Source organism: Euleptes europaea, chromosome 20 (assembly GCF_029931775.1).
Source record: "Euleptes europaea isolate rEulEur1 chromosome 20, rEulEur1.hap1, whole genome shotgun sequence".
NCBI classification, from domain to species: domain Eukaryota; kingdom Metazoa; phylum Chordata; class Lepidosauria; order Squamata; family Sphaerodactylidae; genus Euleptes; species Euleptes europaea.
The window spans coordinates 12,403,181-12,427,406 of record NC_079331.1 but is presented as its reverse complement, the minus strand read 5'-3'; the positions used below and the strand labels follow the sequence as shown (position 1 = coordinate 12,427,406).

Genomic DNA, 24,226 nt, shown 5'->3' with positions numbered 1-24,226 from the left:
ATCATAATCCATATGCATGTCCTACCTTAATTTAGAAAAGAGAGAAGAGGAAGAGAGAGGAAGAGAGAGAGAGAGAGAGAGATTGTTTTTTTTGGAAGCTTGGCCTTAAAAGTGTAAAAACTAGTATAGTACTAGAATGACGTTCCTTAATATTTATAGCATGCATTTGATGTTACAAATATTCCCCCTTTAACCCACTCTATACTACAGTACACTCAATGCAAAAATAATATATTTTTATATATATATATTTATATATATACTTCTTTAAATTAAAAGGTAACCATCCTGCAAAGTCAGGTTCACCCCCCTTCCCCTTTTGTTATTTTATGTTTGTTTTTCTGGGGGGATGTGCGGATACTGCAGCTTTAATACTTATTGATCCCGAGAGAGAGATGCAAGTAGAAGACCTTCAGAGGAGGAGGAGGAAGGGTGTGTGCGTGTGTGAGGAAGAGGAGGCCGGTCTCTGTGGGTGTGTGAGGAAGAGGAGGCCGGTCTTCTCTGGGGGTGAGATGCAAGCAGAAGACCTACCAGGAAGAGGAGGGGTGTGCATGAGGAAGAAGAGGCCCAACTTCTCTGGGGGTGGGATGCAAGCAGACCTTCCCAGAAGAGGAGGAAGGGTGAGGAAGGGGAGGCCGGTCTTCTCTGGGGGTGGAATGCAAGCAGACCTTCCCAGAAGAGGAGGAAGGGCGAGGAAGAGGAGGCTGGTCTTCTCTGGGGGTGGGATGCAAGTAGACCTTCCAAGAAGAGGGTGAGGAAGAGGAGGCCAGCCTTCTCTGGGGGTGGGATGCCAGCAGACCTTGCAAGGAGGAAGAGGAGGCCGGTCTTCTCTGGGGGTGGGATGCAAGCAGACCTTCCAAGAAGAGGGTGAGGAAGAAGAGGCCGGTCTTCTCTGGGGGTGGGATGCAAGCAGACCTTCCAAGAAGAGGGTGAGGAAGAGGAGGCTGGTCTTCTCTGGGGGTGGGATGCTAGCAGATCTTGCAAGGAGGAAGAGGAGGCTGGCCTCCTCTGGGGGTGAGATGCAAGCAGAAGACCTACCAGGAAGAGGAGGGGTGTGCATGAGGAAGAGGAGGCCCGTCTTCTCTGGGGGTGGGATGCCAGCAGACCTTTCCAGAAGAGGAGGAAGAGGAAGAGTGAGGAAGAGGAGGCCGGTCTTCTCTGGGGGGTGGGATGCCAGCAGACCTTCCAAGAAGAGGGTGAGGAAGAGGAGGCCGGCCTTCTCTGGGGGTGGGATGCCAGCAGACCTTCCAAGAAGAGGGTGAGGAAGAGGAGGCCAGCCTTCTCTGGAGGTGGGATGCCAACAGACCTTCCAAGAAGAGGAAGAGTGAGGAAGAGGAGGCCGGTCTTCTCTGGGGGTGGGATGCCAGCAGACCTTGCAAGGAGGAAGAGGAGGCAGGCCTTCTCTGGGGGCGGGATGCCAGCAGACCTTTCCAGAAGAGGAAGAGTGAGGAAGAGGAGGCCGGTCTTCTCTGGGGGCGGGATGCCAGCAGACCTTCCAAGAAGAGGGCGAGGAAGAGGAGGCTGGCCATCTCTGGGGGCGGGGTGCCAGCAGACCTTGCAAGGAGGAAGAGGAGGCCGGCCTTCTCTGGGGGTGGGGTGCCAGCAGATCTTGCAAGGAGGAAGAGGGGGCAGGCCTTCTCTGGGGGCGGGATGCCAGCAGACCTTCCAAGAAGAGGGTGAGGAAGAGGAGGCCGGCCTTCTCTGGGGGCGGGATGCCAGCAGACCTTCCAAGAAGAGGGTGAGGAAGAGGAGGCCGGCCTTCTCTGCGGGCGGGATGCCAGCAGACCTTGCAAGGAGGAAGAGGAGGCCGGCCTTCTCTGGGGGCAGGGTGCCAGCAGACCTCCCCGGGCGGCCGGGGGCCTGCCCTCCCTCCCTGCCTCCCTCGCTCAGGAGAAGATGCGGATGGCCTGGGTGACGGCGCTGTGGCACACGGGGCACTGGGGCTGGCTCCGCTCGCAGATGCGGTTGGCGCACTCCATGCAGAAGAGGTTGTGGCCGCAGGGCACGAGGGCGGCGATCACCTCGCTCTCGAAGCACACCGAGCAGTCGCGCCCGCCGCCGCCGCCGCCGCCGCCCCTCCGCCGCGCCGACGACGAGCACGACGAGCTGGACGACGAGCTGGACGAGCTGGACGACGAGGCGGAGGAGGGCGAGGGCAGCAGGCCGGGCAGGGCGCCGCCGCCGCCGGCGTACAGCGGGAAGGAGGCGGCGGCGGCCACGGCGGCGGCGATCAGGCGGCCCCCGGGGTCGCTGCGCACGCGGCGCGCCAGCGGGTGGGGCTCGCCGGGCGGCGCCCCGCCCCCTCCCCCTCCCCCGCGCGGGGGCGGGGAGAGGCGCGCGCCTCGCCGCAGCAGGGCGCCGGGGGCCGCCGCCGGGAAGGCCCCGCCGCCGGGGGAGGGCGGGCCGCGCTCGAACTGGGGCCAGAGCAGCGGCGGCGGCTGCTGCGGCGGCGGCGGGGCCGGGGCCAGCTCGAAGCCCGGCGGGGAGTCGAAGGGGGGCAGCTCCGGGGAGGAGAGGCCCTCGTAGGCGGGGGGCGGGAAGGGCAGGGCCGGGCTGGGCGGGCTGTAGTCGCCCAGGCGGCCCTGGCCCCCTCCGAAGTAGGAGTCGGTGGAGGCGCTGCCCAGCGAGCTGGAGCTGTCGTGGCGGTAGCTGCTGCAGAAGGGCTTGCGGCCGGGCGTCGGGGGGACGCTGGGGGCGGGGGGCGGGGGCGGGGGCGGCGGGGGAGGGGGCGGCGGCGGGGGGGTGGGCTTGCTCCAGAGGCCGCCGGCGCCCCCGCCGCCGCCGCCGTGCAGCTCGAAGCCCACGTCGGTGCCGTTGGCGTGGAAGTCGTTGTCGTCGGTGAGCTCCACCACGCCGCCGCCGGTGCGCAGGGCGATGTGGGCCTCGATCTCGTCGCGGGCGCGGTCCACGTTCTCCGGCATGCCGGTCACCTCGAAGACGGGCTCCTTGTCGCGGCTGGGCGTGACGATGTAGGTGTGGGTCTGCTGCTGGATGCGCTTGATGGTGGCCCCCTTGGGCCCCACCACCAGCCCCACCACCCGGTAGGGCACCCGCACCTGGATGGTCGTCTGGCCCGGCAGGTGGGGCGGGCTGGGCGGGGCGCCGTTGAGCGCCGCGCTCTTGTGCCGCGAGGCGCGGATCAGCGAGAAGTGCTCGGCCGCCGAGATGATCTCCCGCCGGGCCATGGCCACGTCCTCCTTGCGCCCCGTCACCACGAACAGCGGCTCCTCCCCGCGCACCGGCGTCTTGATGTACGTGTTGGTCTTCGCCCGCAGCGCTTTGATTTTACAACCTGGAGGCGGGGGGGGGGGGAGAGGGAGATGGGGAGGAAAGGGGGGCAGCCGGTTACACCTCCGGATCGGGGGTCCCCCCCCCAACCGAGCGCTTAAGCCGTCGCCTCGCCTTCCCCCACCCCACTTAACGGTGGAGACCTGAAACGCGCGCGATCCAGGGCTGCGCTTTGCCAGGCGCTCCCATCCCGTGTGCCCCCTGGCCGGTACGCACGCCCTCCCCCCAAAAAACGTTATGTCCGCTGGCCAATACACGCCCTCCCCCCGAAATGGTATGCCCCCTGGCCGGTACGCACGCCCTCCTCCAAAAAAACGTTAGGCCCCCTGGCCGATACACGCCCTCCCCCCAAAATGTTATGCCCCCTGGCCAGTACGCACACCCTTCCCCCAAAAAACGTTATGTCCGCTGGCCAATACACACCCTCCCCCCAAAACGTTATGCCCCCTGGGCAGTACGCACACCCCCCCCAAAACGTTATGCCCCCTGGGCAGTACGCACACCCCCCCAAAACGTTATGCCCCCTGGCCAATACACACCCTCCCCCAAAAGCGTTATGCCCCCTGGCCAGTACGCACACCATTCCCCCCCCCAAAAAAACGTTACCATCCCCCCAAAAAGCGTTATGCCTACTGGCCAGTACGCACGCCCTCCCCCAAAACGTTATGCCTACTGGCCAATGCACGCATTCTCCCCCCCCCCCCCCAAAAAACCCCGTTATCTGCTGGGCAGAGACAAAGGAAAGCCCACCCCGGGCCGAGCCAACTTGCCACCGCTCAAGCCGTCTGCATCCCTCGCCGAGTGGGCGACCCGGCTGTGCAACGCCCCCTTTTCTGGGAGAGGGGGGGGGGACATAAATAAATAATAAATCAGTGCACACTCCCGCTCCACGCATTGTGGAGGGGGGGGGTGCGCGTGGGGCGGAGAGAAGGGCGAAAGAAGCCAACCGGAGGGGCATCTCCGGGAACAAAGGCAGCCGCAGAGCTCTGCCGAAAAGCCCCCCCTGCAAATGCGGATGCCGCGAAGCCCATTGTTCCCACCGTCCTCCCCAGGAAACACCCCTCGACGGTGAACCATCGATGGGTGGGTGGGGGGGAGAGGGAGGGTCGTGGGGTAAGCGATGACAACAAACTCACACTCCCGGTGTGTGTGTGTGTGTGTGTGTGTTTTGTTCTTGCAAGCGCCTTGTGTGCCTCCCACCCCCCCCCCCGCACCCCCGCCCCGGTTTCGTTGCACAGCCCAAAGCGGGGCGCAAAGGTCGGTGCGCAGAGGCAGGGCGCCGCCACATCTGGCCGGGCGGGGAGGGATGCAGAGGCCGAGAGGAGCCGCCCCCCCCCCACCCCTTTGTCTTAAGGCAGCCCGATTCCGACAAGCGCGCCCCGGAGACCCGCGAGGAGGCGTCCGCCCACCTTGCCTTCCCACGATCTCGGCGACGTGCTCGGAGCTGGGCACGGGGACGCACTCGGTCATGTTGACGCTCTTCTTGCGCGGCTCGCCGTCGTACAGCGAGCCCGGCTCGTCGCCGTCCAAGCCCAGCAGGGAGAGCTGGTCCAGGGCGATCTGCAGGGCGCGCTGGTCGTCCAGGGTCTCGCCCCCCCCGCCGCCGCCGCCGCCCCCCCCGCCGCCGCCCCCGTTCCTCTCCATGTCCGCGAAAAGCGAGCTGGGCATCGTCGGCGATGCGCGGGATCGCGCCCTCCTCCTCGCTCTCGGATCGGTGGCGGAGGGGAGGGGGCCCTGGGGGGTGCTGGTGGTGGGGGGGGAAGCCGAGCAGACACAAAGGAAGAAGCCGGCCGAGGGAGGAAACGGGAGACCAGCGCCGGTTCGGGACCCCCCCGCCCCGCCCCGGCAAGCAATCCCTGGATGCCGGTCGCAAAAACAAAGCCCCCCCCCCAAATAATCTTTTTGTAGTTTCCTTGCGCCTCGGGGGAGGGAAGAAGACGAAGAAGAAAAAATCCTCGCTTCGCGGTGCAATCCGGTTTGTAATGCGATTTCCGAGACGGCCCCCCCCTTTGCACGGCTGCCCCCCCCCAAGTTTTTCCCCCCCTCTCCGGGCCGGTGCTTGGGGGGGGAGGGCTGGCGGACCCGAGCGAGGCGCTGCCGCTGCCTGGCTTTCCTCTCCCCCCCTCGCGTTGCCTTTTTTTGGGGGGCTGGCCACAATGCCAGGCGTCGGCGGCGCGGCTTTAAGGAGCCCCTCCCAGCCTCCGCGGTGGGCGCGCCCCCCCTCCTCCTTCCCCCCTCCCCCCCTCTCCCCTCCTTTCTGTCTGCTGCAGCCAGACAGCGCCGGGGCAGGGGGCGGGCCCGGGGGGAGGGACCCCGGGGCCCGCCGCGCGAGCCCATTGGACGCAGCTCCGACCGGGTCGGGGGAGGGAGCTGCGCGGCCCCGCCCCCTCCCCTCCCCCCCCTCCCGAGCTCCTTTTTTCTTTGTTGTCCAATGCAGGACAATAAACCCGGATCCCGAGGAGCGGGAGGTTTCCCATTGGGTTCGCCCCTCTACCGATGCACATTTCCCCCCATCCGAATTCCCAGAACTCTACAATAAGGGGGCCTTATTGTAGGGTTTGGATGGGATCTCGAGAGCCGCAGATCCAGGGCAAAACCTCCCGTGCATAAAGGGCCCCAGAGGCAGAGGGGGCGAAAACGCGTGGGGAGGCTTTGCCTTGGGTTGGCCGCTCTCCAGGTGCACATTTCCCCCATCTGGATTGTCAGAAATAAGCCCCCCCCCCCGTGGGGACATGTGCATCTAGAGAGCGGCCAACCCAAGGCAAAACCTCCCATGCGTTTTCGCCCCAGGTAGAGAGACCCCCCACGAGCATCGAGGGCCGGGCAGCGATGCAAAGCAGCCCCCTCCCTTTAAAATCTCTTCCCTGTGTTTTTTTTAAAAAAAACCACAAACCTCCTCCCAAAAGCATCTTTCCACGCCCACCTCCAAGCCCAGCCTAGCTGGGGGTGGGGGGAGGATGCCAAGCGCCCCCCCCCAGGTGGGTTTTTACGCCTTGCCGAGAGGCGCGCAGGGACCCGCCGCCGCGGAAGCCGCCCAAAGGACCACAACAGAGGGAAAGGGGCGTGTCTGCGCGCGTGTCTGGGAGCTGGATCGGGGCCCCGGACGCATTCGGCGCCAAGCGGCCAACGCCAGCAGGGCGAGCCTTCCCCGGGAGAAAGCCCTGCCGAAAAGCCTGGAGAGCCGGACTGAGCGAACCGGCTTGGGGTTCCTCTCCGAGATTCTTTTGCCGATCTCCCCCCCGCCTAACTCCTGAGCATGTGCAGAGGGACGACGAGGCTTTCCTCGGCTGGGCAGCGCCGCTCGCCCTCCGCGCTCACGTTCGGGCACGGGCTGCCAGGTCAAAGAGCCGCGGCTTCCCCGGGCAGCTTGTTTGGGTGGGCGGGCATGACACGTTGGCTCTGCGAACCAAGCTGCAACGCATCTTTTTTTATTATTATTATTATTATTATTATTATTTTTAAATGCGCGTTCGTTCATGCCCACCGACCCACTCCCCCCAAACCCACGAGCTGGGCAAAACACGCCCCGAGCTAACGCGCGCCCTATGGAGTCTTTCCAAACGCGCATCGCGTCCTTGTTTCTTTGCAGCTCAAAGGCGGGGTGGAGATCTATTGCAAACCCGAGAAGCCCATCGATCCTCTCCCCGGCCGGCGACTCTTTGTTGTGAGCTAAGAAAGATCCCCAGATCTGCGGCGCCTGGAATCCAACCATTGCCGGCAAGGGGAGGGCTTGCGGGACTCTCCGTGCCTGGTTGGCCGAGCCGGCTTCTGCGCCTCGCCTTCCGCTGGGGAGGGGGGCTTTTCCGGGCATGCGCGTTGCACCCGCCCCTTCCACATAAATCGGGGACGGGCTGCGCGCCTCTCCCCATTGAGCAGCTTCGCCGGTTGCAGGAGCCCGGGGAAGAGGAGCAGGAGCGGCGCCGCCTTCGCGAGCCACGAGGATGGTGGATCATGGAGAGGAGCCCGTCTGAACGGGGCAAGGGGGAGGCGGGTTTGCAACCTCCGCAACCAAACGCGCACAAGCCTGGGAATGGGAGGAGAGACTAAGCGGAGTGGTTTTCCGAATGGATGAACACATGCGGCTGCCTTGTACTGAATCAGACCCTTGTCTACTCAGCCTTGTCTACTCAGACCGGCACGCTTTCTCGTCTGAATCCTGAACAGATTTGGAGCAACCCACCCGACGCGTGCTGCCGACAGCAGGGACTCGTGCAGGGATGCAACAGGCAGTCCCCCCTGCTAAGGCGGCAGGGACTCATGCAGGGATGCAACAGGCAGCTTCCGCTAAAGAGAATACAACACAGCAGCCTTGGAATCACATGAACACGTGGAGCTGCCTCCTGCTGAATCAGACCCTTGGTCCATCAAAGTCAGTATTGCCCACTCAGACCGGCAGCGGCTCTCCAGGGTCTCAGGCAGAGATCTTTCACATTGGCTACTTGCCTGGTCCCTTTAACTGGAGATGCCGGGGATTGAACCTGGGACCTTCTGCATGCCAAGCAGATGCTCTGCCACTGAGCCATGACCTATCCCCATGAAGCTGCCTCATACTGAATCAGACCCTTGATCCATCAAAGTCAGTATTGCCTACTGAGACCGGAAGCGGTTCTCCAGGATCTCAGACAGAGATTCTACTTGCCTAGTCCCTTTAATGGGAGATGCTGGGGATTGAACCTGGGACCTTCTGCACGCCAAGCAGTTGCTGAACACATGAAGGTGCCTTAGACTGAATCAGTCCCTTGGTCCATCGAAGTCAGTATTGTCTACTCAGACCAGCAGCGGCTCTCCAGGGTCTCAGGCTGAGGTCTTTCACCTCACCTACTTGCCTGGTCCCTTGAACTGGAGATGCCGGGGGTTGAACCTGGGACCTTCTGCATGCCAAGCAGATGCTCTACCACTGAGCCACGCTCCTTCCCATGGCTCTCCAGGGTATCAGGCAGGAGTCTTCCACATCACCTACTTGCCTTGTCCCTTTAACTGGAGATGCGGGGATTGAACCTGGGACCTTCTGCATGCCAAGCAGATGCTCTACCACTGAGCTACAGCCCTTCCCTCAACTAGATCATCCAAGTTCTCTGAAGTTAGAGATGCAGTGGAAATTAGTCTCTGACTGGAATGAGGCAAACCTAGTGACTCATGCAGAGATGCACCATAACTGCTTTCTCCAAGTGAAGGTTTTTCCTGCATCACTTTGCATTGGGGCTGACTCAGCCAGTTGTACCCGATGCAGAGATGTATTAGAATTACCCACCCATCCACCTCTAGCAGGGACTGACTTGAAAAAAGACATGGGCAGCGTAGTGACTCATACAGAGAAGCAGCAGGTAGATCCCTTCCGGGGCAGGTCATTCTGCTGACTGTATAATGAGAACAGACCTAACATGCTTAGAGGCGAATAAACTGGATTGAGGCATGGATAGAGCTGTGAAATGTGCAGCTTTCTTGGTGGGTGGGTACCTTTGGGGGTCTCACAGGAGCCAGTAATTGCTTAATTTAATTCTCTTTGCACACAAAGAGTTCTCACACAGCACACTACTGGGCCCTAGCTCAGTTTCAAAATTATTGGCCTTAGTCAACTACTTTTTAAAAAGTAGGTTTTTGTTTACTGTGTTCTGAACTAGAGGTCTCCAAAGTTGATAACACATATGAATGAAGCAATACAATTTTGTTTAAAATGCAACCAAAAGCCGCTCTTAAAATATGGTACGGCGCTCTCTCAAGCCAGCAGTCCAAAGCCTCATGGCAATGAAATGGTTCACTCCCCTGTCTTAAAATGTCAACAGACTGGATCCGCTCCCCCCACACACACAAGCAAGGGGCTACTACCCAAAGTAGCCCAGGGCTAGTGGATGCCCGTTTCTGATACATTATGCAGCGAGCCCCAGAGACCCCAATTCAAACTTCCTTGGTTGCTATAAAAAGCCCCTATTAGGAACACATCTGTAATGTGTGTGTGTGAAGTGCCTCCAAGTCGCTTCCGACTCATGGCAACCCTATGAATGAAAGTCCTCCAAAATGTCCTAACTTTGACAGCCTTGCTCAGATCTTGCAAATTGAGGGCCATGGCTTCCTTTATTGAGTCAACCCATCTCTTGTTGGGTCCTCCTCTTTTCCTGCTACCCTCAACGTTTCCTAGCACGACTGTCTTTTCCAGTGACTCTTGTCTTCTCATAATGCGACCAAAATATGACAGCCTCAGTTTAGTAATTTGAGCTTCTTGGGTCAGTTCAGGCTTGATTTGATCTAAACCCACTGATTTGGTTTTTTTTTTTTTTGGCTGTCCACGGTATCCATAACACTCTCCTCCAACACCACATTTCAAAAGAATCTACATCTGTAATACCAGGACAGTAATACAGGCCAACTTTGCAGGGGTGTTATGTTTATAAAGATCACTGTTTTCGCTTACTGTAGTAGCTCTCAATACTTTTTTTTTTTTTTTTTTTTAAGGTACAAGCTTGGAAAGATCTGAGCTCACACTTTCCAGAGCACAAACCTATCAAAAGCACAACACCTAAACCACTGAGCCACCTTGTCTCATAAAGGCCCCTACCAGTCATCTGGCATTCCAAAAGCAGTGCTAACTTATCCTACACATTTTGAAGACGGGTTGTTTTTTGAAGACAGCTTTTTAAAAAATTCTACACATTTTGAATACAGGGTTTTTTTGGTGTTTGTGGGGGTTGATTTTCACTAATCCCCTCCCACTGCAGAACCCCCCCCCCTTTGGTCCCTATGCTGATCTTAAGGTAAAGGTCCCCTGTGCAAGCACCGGGTCATTCCTGACCCATGGGGTGACGTCACATCCCGACGTTTCCTAGGCAGACTTTGTTTTACGGGGTGGTTTGCCAGTGCCTTCCCCAGTCATCTCTCCCTTTACCCCCAGCAAGCTGGGTACCCGTTTTACTGACCTCGGAAGGATGGAAGGCTGAAATGGGAATGCAAATTCCATTTCGCAGGTGCTTTATCACATTGCCAAGTGGAAATTCACAATTCGTACAAACGGACGGCTAGTAGCCAATCTTTGCACCGGGTTCCCATCTCAGGGATTTACCACTCTGATCACGGAGCCCCGCTGCATCATCTATGTTGGGCGTCTTCACTCTTATCTTCGATTTTCCCTCCAAGACTTGGGTAGATTGCCCTGTGAGCAGAGGATTCCACACCACAGTGTGGGTTACGATCCCAGGACTTTGTATGCACTTTCCAGGACTATTTGCATGTAACTGTATACCTTGTATATATTGTAGCCTTATTGTTTATTCCTTGTTTATTGCCTTTTGGCACCTTGTTCTCTTTTGATGTGATTATATTTCCAATTAGTCATCAGTGCTGTTTTCATCTTATTTTTCCACTACTTCCTCAGCACGAGGTATTTTTTTGATTACTTAATCACCTGGAGGTTGGAAACCCTGTTGCCAAAGGAGGCAGGGCCAGCCACAAAACGGTTGCCACAGTTTAAACTTCATGTAACATGCTGCAGATCCTTGTGCTGCGGTGGCAGCTGCCAAAGCAATATTTTTTAAAAAGCCGCACAGCCCATCAAATCTTCAATAGTCAATCAGAAGCCTTGCTGGGCAAAAGCCCCACCTGGCCCCACCCGCTTCCTAAAAACAATTGGCAGGTGCCAGGAAAAGTGCTGGTGGGTGCCCACAGACACCACACTGGGTGCTCCTGGCGTATACTGTTACAGCAGCACGCAGGCTTTAAAGTTACACTGTACTCTTCACCAGATCTCTCAGAACGGATGAAGATTATGATGTGACTCAAAAGATGGAATGCTTCTAAAACGACAACAAAAAGGTCGCGGGTAAAATATACTGCAGTCTGTTCATACACTCCCACCCCACCGAGTGTCAGTTCCTTTCGTCTGGCCCCTGCAGCCGAACCTTTTAAAGCAGTGGTTGTGCCATCGAAGGCACAAAAGTACGAAGTCCTGTTGTTCCCCCCACCCCACCCGACCAGTCAGTGACCTGATTTATATAGTGTAGATTTCCCCCAAATGTTCAACATTTGCTCCTCAGGAGATAAAGAAAAGTGAGACAGTCTAAAGTAATAGTATAATGGATGGATGGATGGATGGATGGATGGATGGATGGATGATAGACAGACAGACAGACAGATCCAGGTTTGATCCCCCGCTCCTCCACATGAGCGGCAGGGGCTAATCTAGTGAACTGGATTTGTTTCCCTGCTCCTACACACGAAGCCAGCTGGGTAACCTTGGGCTAGTCACAGCTCTCTTAGAGCTCTCTCAGCCCCACCTACCTCACAGGGTGTCTGTTGTGGGGCGGGGAAGGTGATTGTAAGCCGGTTTGAGTCTCCCTTAAGTGGTAGAAAAAGTCAGCATATAAAAACTCTTCTTCTGATAGACAGAAAGAATCCTCTGAACTTTATATTCACATTTGCCACAAATGTACAAACTACCCTTCCAAAAGCATATTCAGCCTTGCTCAGGGCTAGTAAAGAATGGCTTCCTTTCTTGGGTTTGAATCTCCATAACAAAACCTTTGTCTCTCTGCCTCTTCCTGCCATAGATATGGTGATCTTCGAGCAAAACCGGGTGGAACTTGTTAGCAGCCACAGAGATCAAAGCCAGAGTTGGCTGTGTCTTTTAAAAAGTTGCTGAACTTTTTTTAATATATTTCCATGTGGGTTTCCCTCCCAGTGCCTGAAGGAGGAATAGGGCAATGGAGTGTGTTGCTTCTGGTAGATTACCCTCGTCAAGTTCCAAGCTTGTTTTAATGCAATTTCCTGAAATTGACTTCTAAAGAAAACTAGCACATCCTTGCTATGCATTAAAAAACAGTTAGGTGATTTAAGGGGGTTAGTTAGCTCTTAAAAAAAATTACCTAGTTCAAGCCCACAGTCTTTCCCCCCCTAGCCCCACTGCAAGCACAATCCAGCCAAAATGAAGCATTTTAAAAACCTCATTGACTTCAGTGGAAGACTTTAACCTCATGCTATAGAAGCTAATGGAAGTCAGTGGGCCATCAAAGCCCTTAGTTTTGAATTAGGGAAAACATGAGAGAATCTTGTGGCACCTTAAGGCTAGCAGATTTCTTGGGGAAGGGCTGTGGGCCAGCGGTACTTTACATGCGGAAGGTGTATGGTTCAATCCCTGATATCTCCAAGTAGTGAACTTATACACACAAACACATAATGCTAGGAAAACTGGAAGGCAGTAGGAAAGGAGGAAGACCCAACAAGAGGTGGATTGACTCTATAAAGAAAGCCACGGCCTTCAATTTGCAAGACCTGAGCAAGGCAGTTAAGGATAGGATGTTTTGAAGGACATTGATTCATAGGGTCGCCATGAGTCGGAAGTGACTTAACAGTACTTAATACACTGGAAGAGTCACTAGAAAAGACAATAATGCGAGGAAAAGTGGAAGGCAGCAGGGAAAGAGGAAGACCCAACAAGAGATAGATCAACTCTACAAAGGAAGCCACGGCCCACAGTTTGCAAGACCTGAGCAAGGCTGTTAAGGATAGGATGTTCTGGAGGACATTGATTCATAGGGTCACCATGAGTCGGAAGTGACTTGACAGTACGTAACACACTGGAAGAGTCACTAGAAAAGACAATAATGCAAGGGAAAGTGGAAGGCAGCAGGGAAAGAGGAAGACCCAACAAGAGATGGATTGACTCTATAAAGGAAGCCATGGCCCTCAATTTGCAAGACCTGAACAAGGCTACGGATAGGACGTTTTGGAGGACACTGATTCAGAGGGTCACCATGAGTCAGAAGCAACTCGGCGACACTTGATACACACACACATCCAATCAAGCCTGAACTCTCCCTAGAAGCTGAAATGACTAAAGTGAGGCTATCGTAATTTGGCCACATCATGAGAAGACAAAGAATCACTGGGAAAGACAACAATGCTAGGAAAAGTTAAAGGCAGCAGGAAAAAAGGAAGAGCCAAGATGAGATGGATTGACTCAATAAAGCAAGCCAGGGCCCACAATTTGCAAGATCTGAACAAGGCTGTTAAGGATAGGACATTTTGGAGGACACTGATTCACAGGGTCACCATGAGTCGGAAGCACCTTGATGGCACTTAACACACACACACACACACTTAACACACACACATATATATATGGAACCTGCCTTTCTTATTGAGACTCAAGGCGGGTTACAACAGTGTAAGTCGACCCTACCAAGAGGATGAGACATCTAATAAAACTTAAGAGCAGGAGTCCCCTTGTTGAACCTGTGGCAGCTTTTGGAATTTCAAGAAATTGGTAGTGGGTGCCACCGCAAAATGGCTCCCGTCAACAGTGGGGTTGAATTGATCACAAAATGGGGCAATCCCCAAAATTTTGTGATGCTCCAACTCAAGTTGCCTAAATAGTTTGGGGCTGCTTTTCTTTGTACACATTCAGTGTGATCCTAAGCACGTCCCTCCCCAAACCCTGTTGCGTTCCAGGGAGATTCACTCCACAGGAAATGTGTTTAGGATGGTAGTCTTACTTTCTCCTTACATTTCTTAATCCTTTCCTAATTTAGATATCCTGTCTTCCACTTCGTACCCGAGACGTAGCTTGTTCAGATTTTATTTATAGCTCTTGGTTTTTTAAAATGTTTATAGTGTAAAGACTTAAACATTTGTAAATGCTTTAAGAAAAAGAACAATCATCTGAGAGCTGCTATCATTAAAAACACACAACATTAAAACAAATAATTAAAAACACACAACAAAAACAAATCCCAATAACCAAGCCTTGCTTTTGTGCCTTTTCAGCCACTCAAGGAGGAGGTGAAGCTTTTCCCGGCAGGGAGATTTCCGCGATGGAGAGGAAAAGTTTCATCCCACATCTTGGGCTGCTGCTCAAAGTACATGAATGGAGCCTTAAAGAAAAAGTAGCCACCTTCCTCTAGCAAGACGTTTTAAAGAGCGACTGCAGATGGGAAAGCCTTCGGATTCTGTTTATTTTGCAGAAGCAAACACAGCCGAATGCCAAAGCTATTGTGTCATTTCTCACGGCTTGGGCTATCATCTTCAGAGGCTGTGCCCACACCGTTTACAGCGAGAGGGGTTGTGATTCATGCCACAAAGCTGGAAACCGCTTGGTCACAAGTTACTCGGATGCAGAGCATACCATTCAGGCACTCCTGAGCAGTCTTTCGCTTCCCCTTGGTTGTTTACATGCAGCTCCGGCTGGGCCTGGGAAGCGTTCTTCGCTTACAAAGCTTCTGCGGTGTAATCTACTTGCAAACCCATTTGGTATAATCTACTTGGGTGTTTGGTGTAATCTACTTGCAAACCCGACGGGGGTGAAGGCGCGAAGGAGGAATGAAATCAAAAGCAGAGAGCACGTAGACACAGGAGAACAGAGGGGGGCTGCCAGTTTCTTCCCTCCCAATCGCAGACACAAAAAGGGGCGATAGGGGCAATGTGGAAGATGATAAATGTAGGCTCTAGTCTTTGAAAGCTCTGTTGTTCTTAGCTGCTGAGTGCTCCTTTCCCATTGGCTCAGCTGCTGGGAGGTTATGGAATATTTATGAACATCCCAACTACTCCGAAATGTTAAAAGGGTTGTCTGCCTCAGGATAGATGGAGCAGCAGCATGCTGCCAGTAGGAAAGGGTGCAGCCAAGAACGTTGCAGGTAGTATGATCATAATGTTGGTTGGCTATGCATGCGGATGGAATGCGTGGGAAAGGCGAATGGGTGTGTGCGAGAGAAAGAAGTAAAGGAAACAGACAAGGCCATTACATGAGAGAACCTCATTTGGGAACATGGTGTAGTGGTTAGTGTTGGATTGGGATCTAGGAAACCCAGGTTTGAATCCCCCCCTCTGCCATGGAAGCTCACTGGGTGATCTTAGGCCAGGCACACTCCCTTTCTGCCTAACCTACCTTACCAGGTGGTTGTTACAAGGATAAAATGGAGGCGGGGAGAACAGTATTGTGAGCTGCTTTGGCCCCTAATTAGAAGAAGATGAGGAAGAGTTGTTTTTAATATGCTGACTTTCTCTACCACTTAAGGAAGAATCAAACCGGCTTACCATCCCCTTCCCCTCCCCACAACAGACCCCCTGTGAGGTAGGTGGGACTGAGAGAGCTGTGACGAGCCCAAGGTCACCCAGCTGGCTTCATGTGTAGGAGTGGGGAAACAAATCCAGTTCACCAGATTAGCCTCGGCCGCTCATGTGTCAGAGTGGGGGAATCGAACCCAGTTCTCCAGATCAGACTCCACTGCTCTTAACCACAACACCATGCTGGCTCCCCAATTAGGAAGAAAAGCAGGGTATAAATGTCTAAATAAATGTAAACAAGAGGCTGTCAAGGGTCTAGCTTGTCTGCACAGCCAAACTGCCCACCTGCCTCAGGTGCAGAGCTAAGCTGGTGAGGGAGGCGGGGGAGGCTTTATTTATTTAATATGTTTATTGGCTGCTTCTCTGTTAAAAGTGGGCGCTCCATTTTCAGTTGCTGTTTTTCCCCTTTTCTTTCATGCTCTGTTTATATTCTATAAAAATAAATATAAAATGTTTTTAAAAAAGGCAGAAGTCATTCAATCTTACTAGGTTATGGCAAAAAGGAACTGAAAGAAGGAGGCTGGAATTCTACTATGCCCACCAAGGCTTGAAGGCTAAGGTTCCTTCGCCCAAAGAAAGTGGTTTTTCCTCCCAGCAGAAGAGCCAGAAATTGAAGGAAGGCCCTTCGCATTGGAGGAAGAGGAGGAAGAAGAGTTGGTTTTTATATGCCGACGTTCTCTACCACTTAAGGCAGAATCAAACCGGCTTACAATCACCTTCCCTTCCTCTCCCCACAACAAACATCTTGTGAGGCAGGTGGGGCTGAGAGAGTTTGGAGAGAACTGTGACTGGCCCAAGGTCATCCAGCTGGCTCCATGTGAAGGAGTAGGGAAACAAATCCAGTCCACCAGATTAGTCTCCGCTGCTCATGTGGGGGAGTGGGAATCAAACCCGGTTCTCCAGATCAGACTCCACCGGTCCAAACCACCGCTCTTTACTAAGCCATTTATTTATGCATGAGAGGGTTTGCCTTGGATTTGCTCTAGATGCACATGTTCCTCATCCGAATTCTCAAAACTCACAAACAAGCCCCCATGCAGAGTTCTGAGAATTCGGAAGGGGAAAATGTGCATCTAGAGCAATTCCAAGGCAAAACCTCTCATGCATAAATAAATGGCTTAGGAGTTTTGAAGCCTTCCTCCCGGCGTGGTGTAGTGGTTAAGAGCGGTGCAAACCCAAGGCAAAACCTCCCCTGTATAAATGGGGCTGAGCACCGAGGTCGGATCCATGCTGGGTAATGATGGGAAGGCTTGGAAAGTGGGGGGGGGGAGAGAGGATGGGGGGAGAGAGTGGCTGCTAAGTATGGATTCTCTAAACATTTACTTAATCTTTGTATAGTCAAAGGGTCAAGGGATAGGTAGCTTTTGCTCAGCCTGGGAGGGGGAAGGGTGCTTTGTTTGCCGTACTTACTCAGGAGGAGAACGGGGCACTCTTGCAAAACGTGGACTTGCCCTTTCGGAGGCAAGATCGCTCAGCTATGCTGGCGCTTAATGAGTAAGATTTATGATAGCCAATGAGGCTCAAGAGGGGTAGCTTAAAAAAAATACTAATAGAGATGTCATTTCTCAGCATTTGTTGTGTCAGTTGAAGCAGTCTGAATCATTAAAAAAAACCTTGAACAAACGCAAAAAGTCAGGAGTTACTCATTTTTTTTTTTAGCTACCTTGCCGTACATTGCAATTCAGAACTAGGAAAATTTCCAGGTTTCGTCCTCTGCAGAAAACAATGGAGGTATTCCTAGGAATCGGGTGGGTGGGCGTGATCACCGAGGGTAAGTCAACAGTGGTATCTGGAGCCCTGTTCACATGATCCGCGTTGGTATACTGTGGAGAAGCACGATGCTACCTACGAGCGTATATTCCCACTGGCTTGATGCCAAAGAGTGGGTGGACCCGTGGTGGTCAGGGCGGGGCCTGTTTTTGTGCCCCCCCACATTCACACTGGTCAGGACTTTTTACTCGCTTCTAGAATCCTGTGGACAGGGTGAAGCTTTTCTCCTCTTATAATACTAGAACGGCAGGGTCATCTGCTGAAGCTGGAGGGTGAGCGATACAAAGCAGATAAAAGGAAGTATTTCTTCACACAACGCATAGTTAAATTGTGGAATTCCCTGCCGCAGGATGTGGTGAAGGCTGCCAATTTGGAAGGCTCTAAGAGGGGAGTGGACATGTTCATGGAGGAGAGGGCTATCAATGGCTACTAGTAAAAATGGATACTAGTCATGATGCATACCTATTATCTCCAGGATCAGAGGAGCATGTCTATTACATTAGGTGCTGTGGAACACAGGCAGGATGGTGCTGCTGCAGTCGTCTTGTTTGGGAGCTTCCTAGAGGCACCTGGTTGGCCACTGTGTGAACAGACTCCTGGACTTCATGGACCTTGGTCTGATCCAGCATGACCTTTCTTATGATCTTATGACCTTTTACTATTATCATCATAATGATAATGTGTTTTTTTTAAGTGAGTGTTTGTGCTTTACTTTTTAAATGCTGGAAGCCTGCCAGCTTGGCTTTTTTATTTATTCAAAACCTTGCGTACCCCCTCCCACCTTTTTCACCGCCCAAAATTGACTCAAGGTGGCTTAGGAGCCAGCCCACCGGTCAACAAGAACACTGAATTTCTTTTGAACATTTTTGCCCCGCCAACTCCGCCTTGCCCAAGGTGGCTTACGAGGCAAACCATAAATACTACAAGTGGTTGAACACATGAAGCTGCCTTCTACTGAATCAGACCCTCGGTCCATCAAAGTTAGTACTGTCTAGTCAGACCGGCAGCGGCTCTCCAGGGTCTCAGGTGGAGGTCTTTCACATCTCCTACTTGCCTGGGACCTTTAACTGGAGAGGCCGGGGATTGAACCTGGGACCTTCTGCGTGCCAAGCAGAGGCTCTACCACTGAGCCACGGCCCTTCCCAACTGATTAAACCAATCAGTTGGTTAAGCCAACCAATGTGATTCCAAAATGCAACCAAAAATACAACTGAAAATGGAACAGCGGGATTTCTTCTCTCACTACAGAAGGGGGTTCCTGCACTGAAGCGTTCCACTTGTCCCCCTCAGCCCCCACCCCAAACCTGTTGCTAGTTTTGGGGCCTGTCACTTGAGATTGACCCTAACACGGCTCCGTTTTGGCCTCTGGCTGTCGCAGAAGCCTCCCTCGCCTTATCTAAACCCGCTTCCCCGCTTTAAGAGGCCTCTGGTTAATGAGCAGATTGCGGCCCATAACAGAACTGGTTTTTCTGGCAGTAGGTAAACCCACCTCCTTCTCCTTGTGGTTTGGAGCTTGCATAAAAATGATGCCCCATTTGCTGGGTGTGTGTGTGTGTGTGTGTGTGTGTGTGTGTGTGTGTGTGTGTGTGTTGGAGTCACAGAGCAGCAGAAAGATTTCTGGCGCAACAGCTACTTAAGATGAGATTCACTGGAAAAGACAATGCTAGGAAAAAGCGGAAAGAGCCCCGTGGCGCAGAGTGGTAAGCTGCAGTACTGCAGTGAAAACCTCTGAGTTCGATCCCCATGGAAGTCGGTTTCAGGTAGCCGGCTCAAGGTTGACTCAGCCTTCCATCCTTCCGAGGTCGGGGAAATTAGTACCCAGCTTGCTGGGGGTAAGGTGTAGACGACGGGGGGAAGGCACTGGCAAACCACCCCGTAAAACATACTCTGTTTTAGTAAACGTCGGGATGGCGGTTGTCAAATTTCTTTCCCAGACAATTAAGATTTAAAAAAAAAATAATTTTTTGATGGGCTAGTTAGATAGTTACTTTTTTCTTTTTTTCTTATTTTGATCTCAGCGTGACCTTGTTCAGGGCCGAATTGGCCATGTGAACAGCATCATTAAAGTAAGTAAACGTCGGGATGCAACGTCACCCCATAGGTCAGGAATGACCCGGTGCTTGCACAGGAGACTACCTTTACCTAGGAAAAGTGGAAGGCAAAAGCAAAAGAGGGAGATCCAACATGAGATGGATTGACTCAACCAAGGAAGCCACGGCTCTCTGTTTACAAGACTTGAGCAAGGCTGTTAATGTTAGGGCATTGGGGGCGGGGGTTGTTCATTCATGTGTGCATGTGCCGTCAAGTCACAGCTGCCTTATGGCAACCCACTAGGGGCTTCGAGGCAAGAGACGTTCGGAGGTGGATTCCCATTTCCTGCCTCCACCTGGGCAGAGAGAGTTCTCAGAGAACTGCGACTGGTCCAAGATCCCCCAGCAGGCTTTGTGCGGAGGTGTGGGGAATCAAACCCGGTTCTGCACTTTACAGACCACCGCTCTTAACCGCTACACCTCGCTGGATCTCGCATTAATTCACAGGGTCGCTGTAAGTTGGAAGCAACTTCGTGGTACATACACACACACGCCTCCTTCAAATTTCAGTATACGTTCTGCCGAATCCATCCCATCAGGGGAGTTAATGGGTCATTTAAATAGGGTACCGTACTGTGAGAGAAGGAGCCCCGTGGCGCAGAGTGGTAAAGCTGCAGCCCAAGCTCTGCTCACGACCTGAACTCGATCCCGACGGAAGTGGGGTTCAGGTAGCCGGCTCAAGGTTGACTCAGCCTTCCGTCCTTCCGAGGTTGGTAAAATGAGTCCCCAGCTTGCTGGGTGTGAAAGCTGGACAGTGAAGAAAGCTTATAGGAAGAAAATAGATTCCTTTGAAATGTGGTGTTGGAGGACAGTGTTATGGACTGCCCAAAAACAAATCAGTGCGTTATAGATCAAATCAAGCATGAACTGACCCTAGAAGCGAAAATGACTAAACTGAGGCTATCGTATTTTGGTCACGTCATGAGACGACAAGAGTCACTGGAAAAGACAGTCATGCTAGGAAAAGTTGAAGGCAGCAGGAAAAGAGGAAGACCCAACAAGAGATGGATTGACTCAATAAAGGAAGCCACAGCCTTCAATTTGCAAGATCTGAGCAGGGCTGTCAAAGGACATTTTGGAGGACTTTCATTCATAGGGTCGTCATAAGTCGGAAGCGACTTGACGGCACTTAACACACACACAGCTTGCTGGGGGTAAAGGGAAGATGCCTGGGGAAGGCACTGGCAAACCACCCCGTAAGAAAAAGTCTGCCTAGTAAACGTCGGGATGTGACATCACCCCATGGGTCAGGAATGACCCGGTGCTTGCACAGGGGACCTTTACCTTTACTGTGACAATGTCAATGTGGTTCTGACCAAATGGACACTCTTTAGCATTCCTTGTTTAGCTGTGACTTGCTCAACGGGGCTAGAGACAGATGGAGAAAGCGTTTTATTCAGGAATCCGTCTCTGAACTGGATATTCTGAGGGTTCTTTTAGCAGGGGTGGATTTTAATACTACATTGGCAGTTGCCAGATCTCTTTCCTGGTCAATTAAGATTAAAAAATACTAATTTCCTTATGGGTCGTTTTTTCTTTTTTTGGTCTCAGTGTGACACTGTTCAGGGCCGAATTGGCCACATGAACAGTATCATTAAAGTATTTTCTGCCGAAGCTGGAAATACCACTGGACATTAACACTAGAGAAGGCCAGTACAACAGCTAATACTATCTCCAGATATGGCGATCAGAAACGAGGACGCTATGTCCCCTCAGCACGGCCGTATTTTAGGCTAGAGTAACTCCCCAAGTAACTTATGGGGCGGAGGTATGGATTGAGGAAGTGAATGAAAAAACTGGCCGACCTCCAACTTGCTTTGTGAAAAGGATCACCAGGATCCTGTGTTTCCAGCACTGCTTCGAGGGAAGAAGAAGAAGAGTTGATTTTTATATGCCAAATTGCTCTACCACTTAAGGAAGAATGAAAGTGGCTTACAATCCTTCCCCTCTCCACAACAGACACCCTGTGAGGTAGGTGGGGCTGAGAGTGTGTGACTAGCCCAGGGTCACCCAGCGGGCTTCATGCGGAAGAGTGGGGAAACAGATCCAGTTCACCAGATTAGCGTCCGCTGCTTGTGTGGAGGATTGGGGAATCAAACCCGGTTCTCCAGCTCAGAGCCCACCACCGCTCTTAACCACTACACCACACTGGCTCTCCGGTTCATGTGGCCGAACAAAGGTATGGAAGCTTTACAAAAGCCACATTTTCTTTCTCATTAGCATGACTCTGGGGACTGGACCGGGGCGGGGGGCACACAAACATGAGAGAAATTGTCAAGAGAACAGCCTCGGTCTCCCAGTCGGTTTCTATTTGGCAAGCAAGAGCCTGCGTAATGCATGGGATCGTGCAAGAGATTCCCTTGCGTAATTTCTCTCCCCAGCCTACAGCTCTCGATTACCAAAACAGCTTCCTTTGCATATTCACGTCCCTTGAAGCCAGCTTTTGACTCCACCTCCCCTCTCCACTTCTGCCCCCCGTTTCCCACAGATCGGCGCAGGTCCAGACCCCAGCAGGAATTAACTCACTTGGGAGACGGGGGGGGGGGGGATTCTGATCAGCAGAGCCGAGAGAGGAAGCACAAGGCGAGTAAGGAGAATATGGCAACTGCTTCATCCAGCCTTAATCACCGCCTGAACTGAGTAAGCAGGACTATGAAAGATAACCACTGTCTTCGTTATGCCCAAGGCAATTCCTTGTATGGCCTTCGACGTTCCACTTCCTGTCCCTAGACGAACTGATAGCATTCCCCAGGCAACTCTCTTTTTCTCTGCATATACAATCTTTCCATAATTACACTTTTTAGAAAAACCCTCAATGTTATAATCATAGAATCATAGAGTTGGAAGGGACCACCAGGGTCATCTAGTCCAACCCCCTGCACAATGCAGGAAATTCACAACTACCTCCCCCACACACCCCCAGAGACCCCTACTCCATGCCCAGAAGATGGCCAAGATGCCCTCTCTCTCATGTTGTGCCTAAGGTCATGGAATCAGCATTGCTGACAGATGGCCATCGAGCCTCTGCTTAAAAACCTCCAGGGAAGGAGAGCTTACCACCTCCCGAGGTGTAGTGTAGTGGTTAGGAGCGGCAGACTCTAGTCTGGAGAACCGGGTTTGATTCTCCACGCCTCCTCGTGAATGGCGGACTCTAATCTGGAGAACCAGGTTGATTTCCCCACGCCTCTATATGCAGCCTGCTGGGTGACCTTGGGCTAGTCACACTCTCTCAGCCCCACCTACCTTACAAGGTGTCTGTTGCCAGCTTGGTGTAGTGGTTAAGAGCGGTGGTTGGAGCGGTGGTGTCTGATCTGGAGAACCAGGTTTGATTCCCCTCTCCTCCACATGAGCGGCGGATGCTAATCTGGTGAACTGGATTTGTTTCCCTGCTCCTACACACGAAGCCAGCTGGGTGTCCTTGGGCAAGTTTCAGCTCTCTTAGAGCTGTCTCAGTCCCACCTACCTCACAGGGTGTCTGTTGTGGGGAGGGGGAGGGAAGGTGATTGTAAGCCAGTTTGAGTCTCTCTTAAGTGGTAGAGGAAGTAGCATTAAAAACCGACTCTTCTTCTTCTTGTGGGGAGGGGAAGGGAAGGTGATGGTAAGCCGGTTTGATTCTTCCTTAAGAGATAGAGAAAGTCAGCATCACCTGGTGGAGTACGTCTCTCCTTACATTTGCTAACTTAATATACACTGCACAAGCCCTTTTAAACAAGATGTTATCATTTACACTGCACAAGCCCTTTTAAACAAGATGTTATCATTTACACTATATGAAAGAATAGTCACCTGCACCCCTGGCTAATTTATTAATTTGAATGTTCCTTTGGTTAATGAGGAATGTATGCCCTCTGCTGGCACATATCTGCACTATATCTTTATCATAAGCCTATCAAATAAAACCCTCTTACTGCTGCTGAAGTAAATCCTGAATCTTTTGAAGTAAACCCTCTTACTGCTACCATGAGATTCCAAGGGGTTCTTGCCATGGTAATCCTACAAAGATAGATATACCTTTCTTTAGATTTATCTGCCTTTTTTTTTTTTAAAGCACACATGCTACCTCTTGGCACTCGATTCCCAAGACAGCTCATGACAACATCATGAAGGGGAAAAAAAGACAGTGAAAACAACTACCATGAATGACAAAAATAACTCAGGCAACAGTGAAGATTCTCTATTTGAAAAACAACAACATGAAAACATGCTGGATAATAAAGTGGACGGGTGCGAGCAGACTTTACCTCTTGCCAAACGTTTGGGAGATATACATTTTTACCTGGCACCTAAAAAGTGAAGGTATTTGTGCAAGGAAATTGGTTTTAAAGGAAATGGGTGTGCCTCTACATCTGATCGTTTTGATGCGCAACCTGTACTCTGGATAAGAGGCCACAGTTAGAGCAGAATATGGAGAAACGGAATGGTTTCCAATGGGCAAAGGTGTCAGACAAGGATGTATTTTATCTCCCTATCTCTTCAATCTATATGCAGAACATATAATTAGGAAAGCTGGATTAGATTTAGATGAAGGTGGAGTGAAAATTGGAGGGAGGAACATTAATAATTTGAGATATGCCGATGACACTACATTATTGGCAGAAAATAGTGAAGATTTGAAACGACTACTGCTGAAACTTAAAAGAGAAAGTGCCAAAGCAGGACTACAGCTGAACATCAAGAAAACAAAAGTAATGACTACAGGAGAATTACACAACTTTAAAGTTGACAATGAGGAAATTGAAATTGTTCAAGACTTTCTATTCCTTGGCTCCACCATCAACCAAAAGGGAGACTACAGCCAAGAAATCAGAAGGAGATTGAGACTAGGAAGGGCAGCCATGAAGGAGCTAGAAAAGATTTTGAAGTGTAAAGATGTGTCACTGGCCACCAAGACTAGATTAATTCATGCCATCGTATTTCCTATTACTATGTATGGGTGTGAAAGCTGGACAGTGAAGAAAGCTAATAGGAAGAAAATAGATTCCTTTGAAATGTGGTGTTGGAGGTGTTACAGATACCGTGGACTGCCAAAA

At 52.3% G+C, this 24,226-nt stretch overlaps 1 protein-coding gene across 1 annotated transcript; it reads right to left on the bottom strand.

Moving 5' to 3' along the window:
* Nucleotides 1-1,886: 1,886 nt before the first annotated feature.
* MEX3B (mex-3 RNA binding family member B) lies at nt 1,887-4,956 on the bottom strand. The gene is made up of 2 exons (XM_056866080.1): nt 4,698-4,956; nt 1,887-3,292 (listed from the first exon to the last, which is right to left on the bottom strand). Exons 1-2 carry the CDS (start codon nt 4,954-4,956, stop codon nt 1,887-1,889), a joined length of 1,665 nt encoding a protein of 554 aa, XP_056722058.1.
* Nucleotides 4,957-24,226: the final 19,270 nt, after the last annotated feature.

Excerpts from the sequence above, each read along its gene's own strand:
- MEX3B (XM_056866080.1), bottom strand. The coding sequence starts at position 4,956 with ATGCCCAGCTCGCTTTTCGCGGACATGGAGAGGAACGGGGGCGGCGGC. Across the intron at positions 3,293-4,697 it reads CGAGATCGTGGGAAGGCAAG|GTTGTAAAATCAAAGCGCTG; the intron begins GTGGGCGGACGC and ends CCCCGCCTCCAG.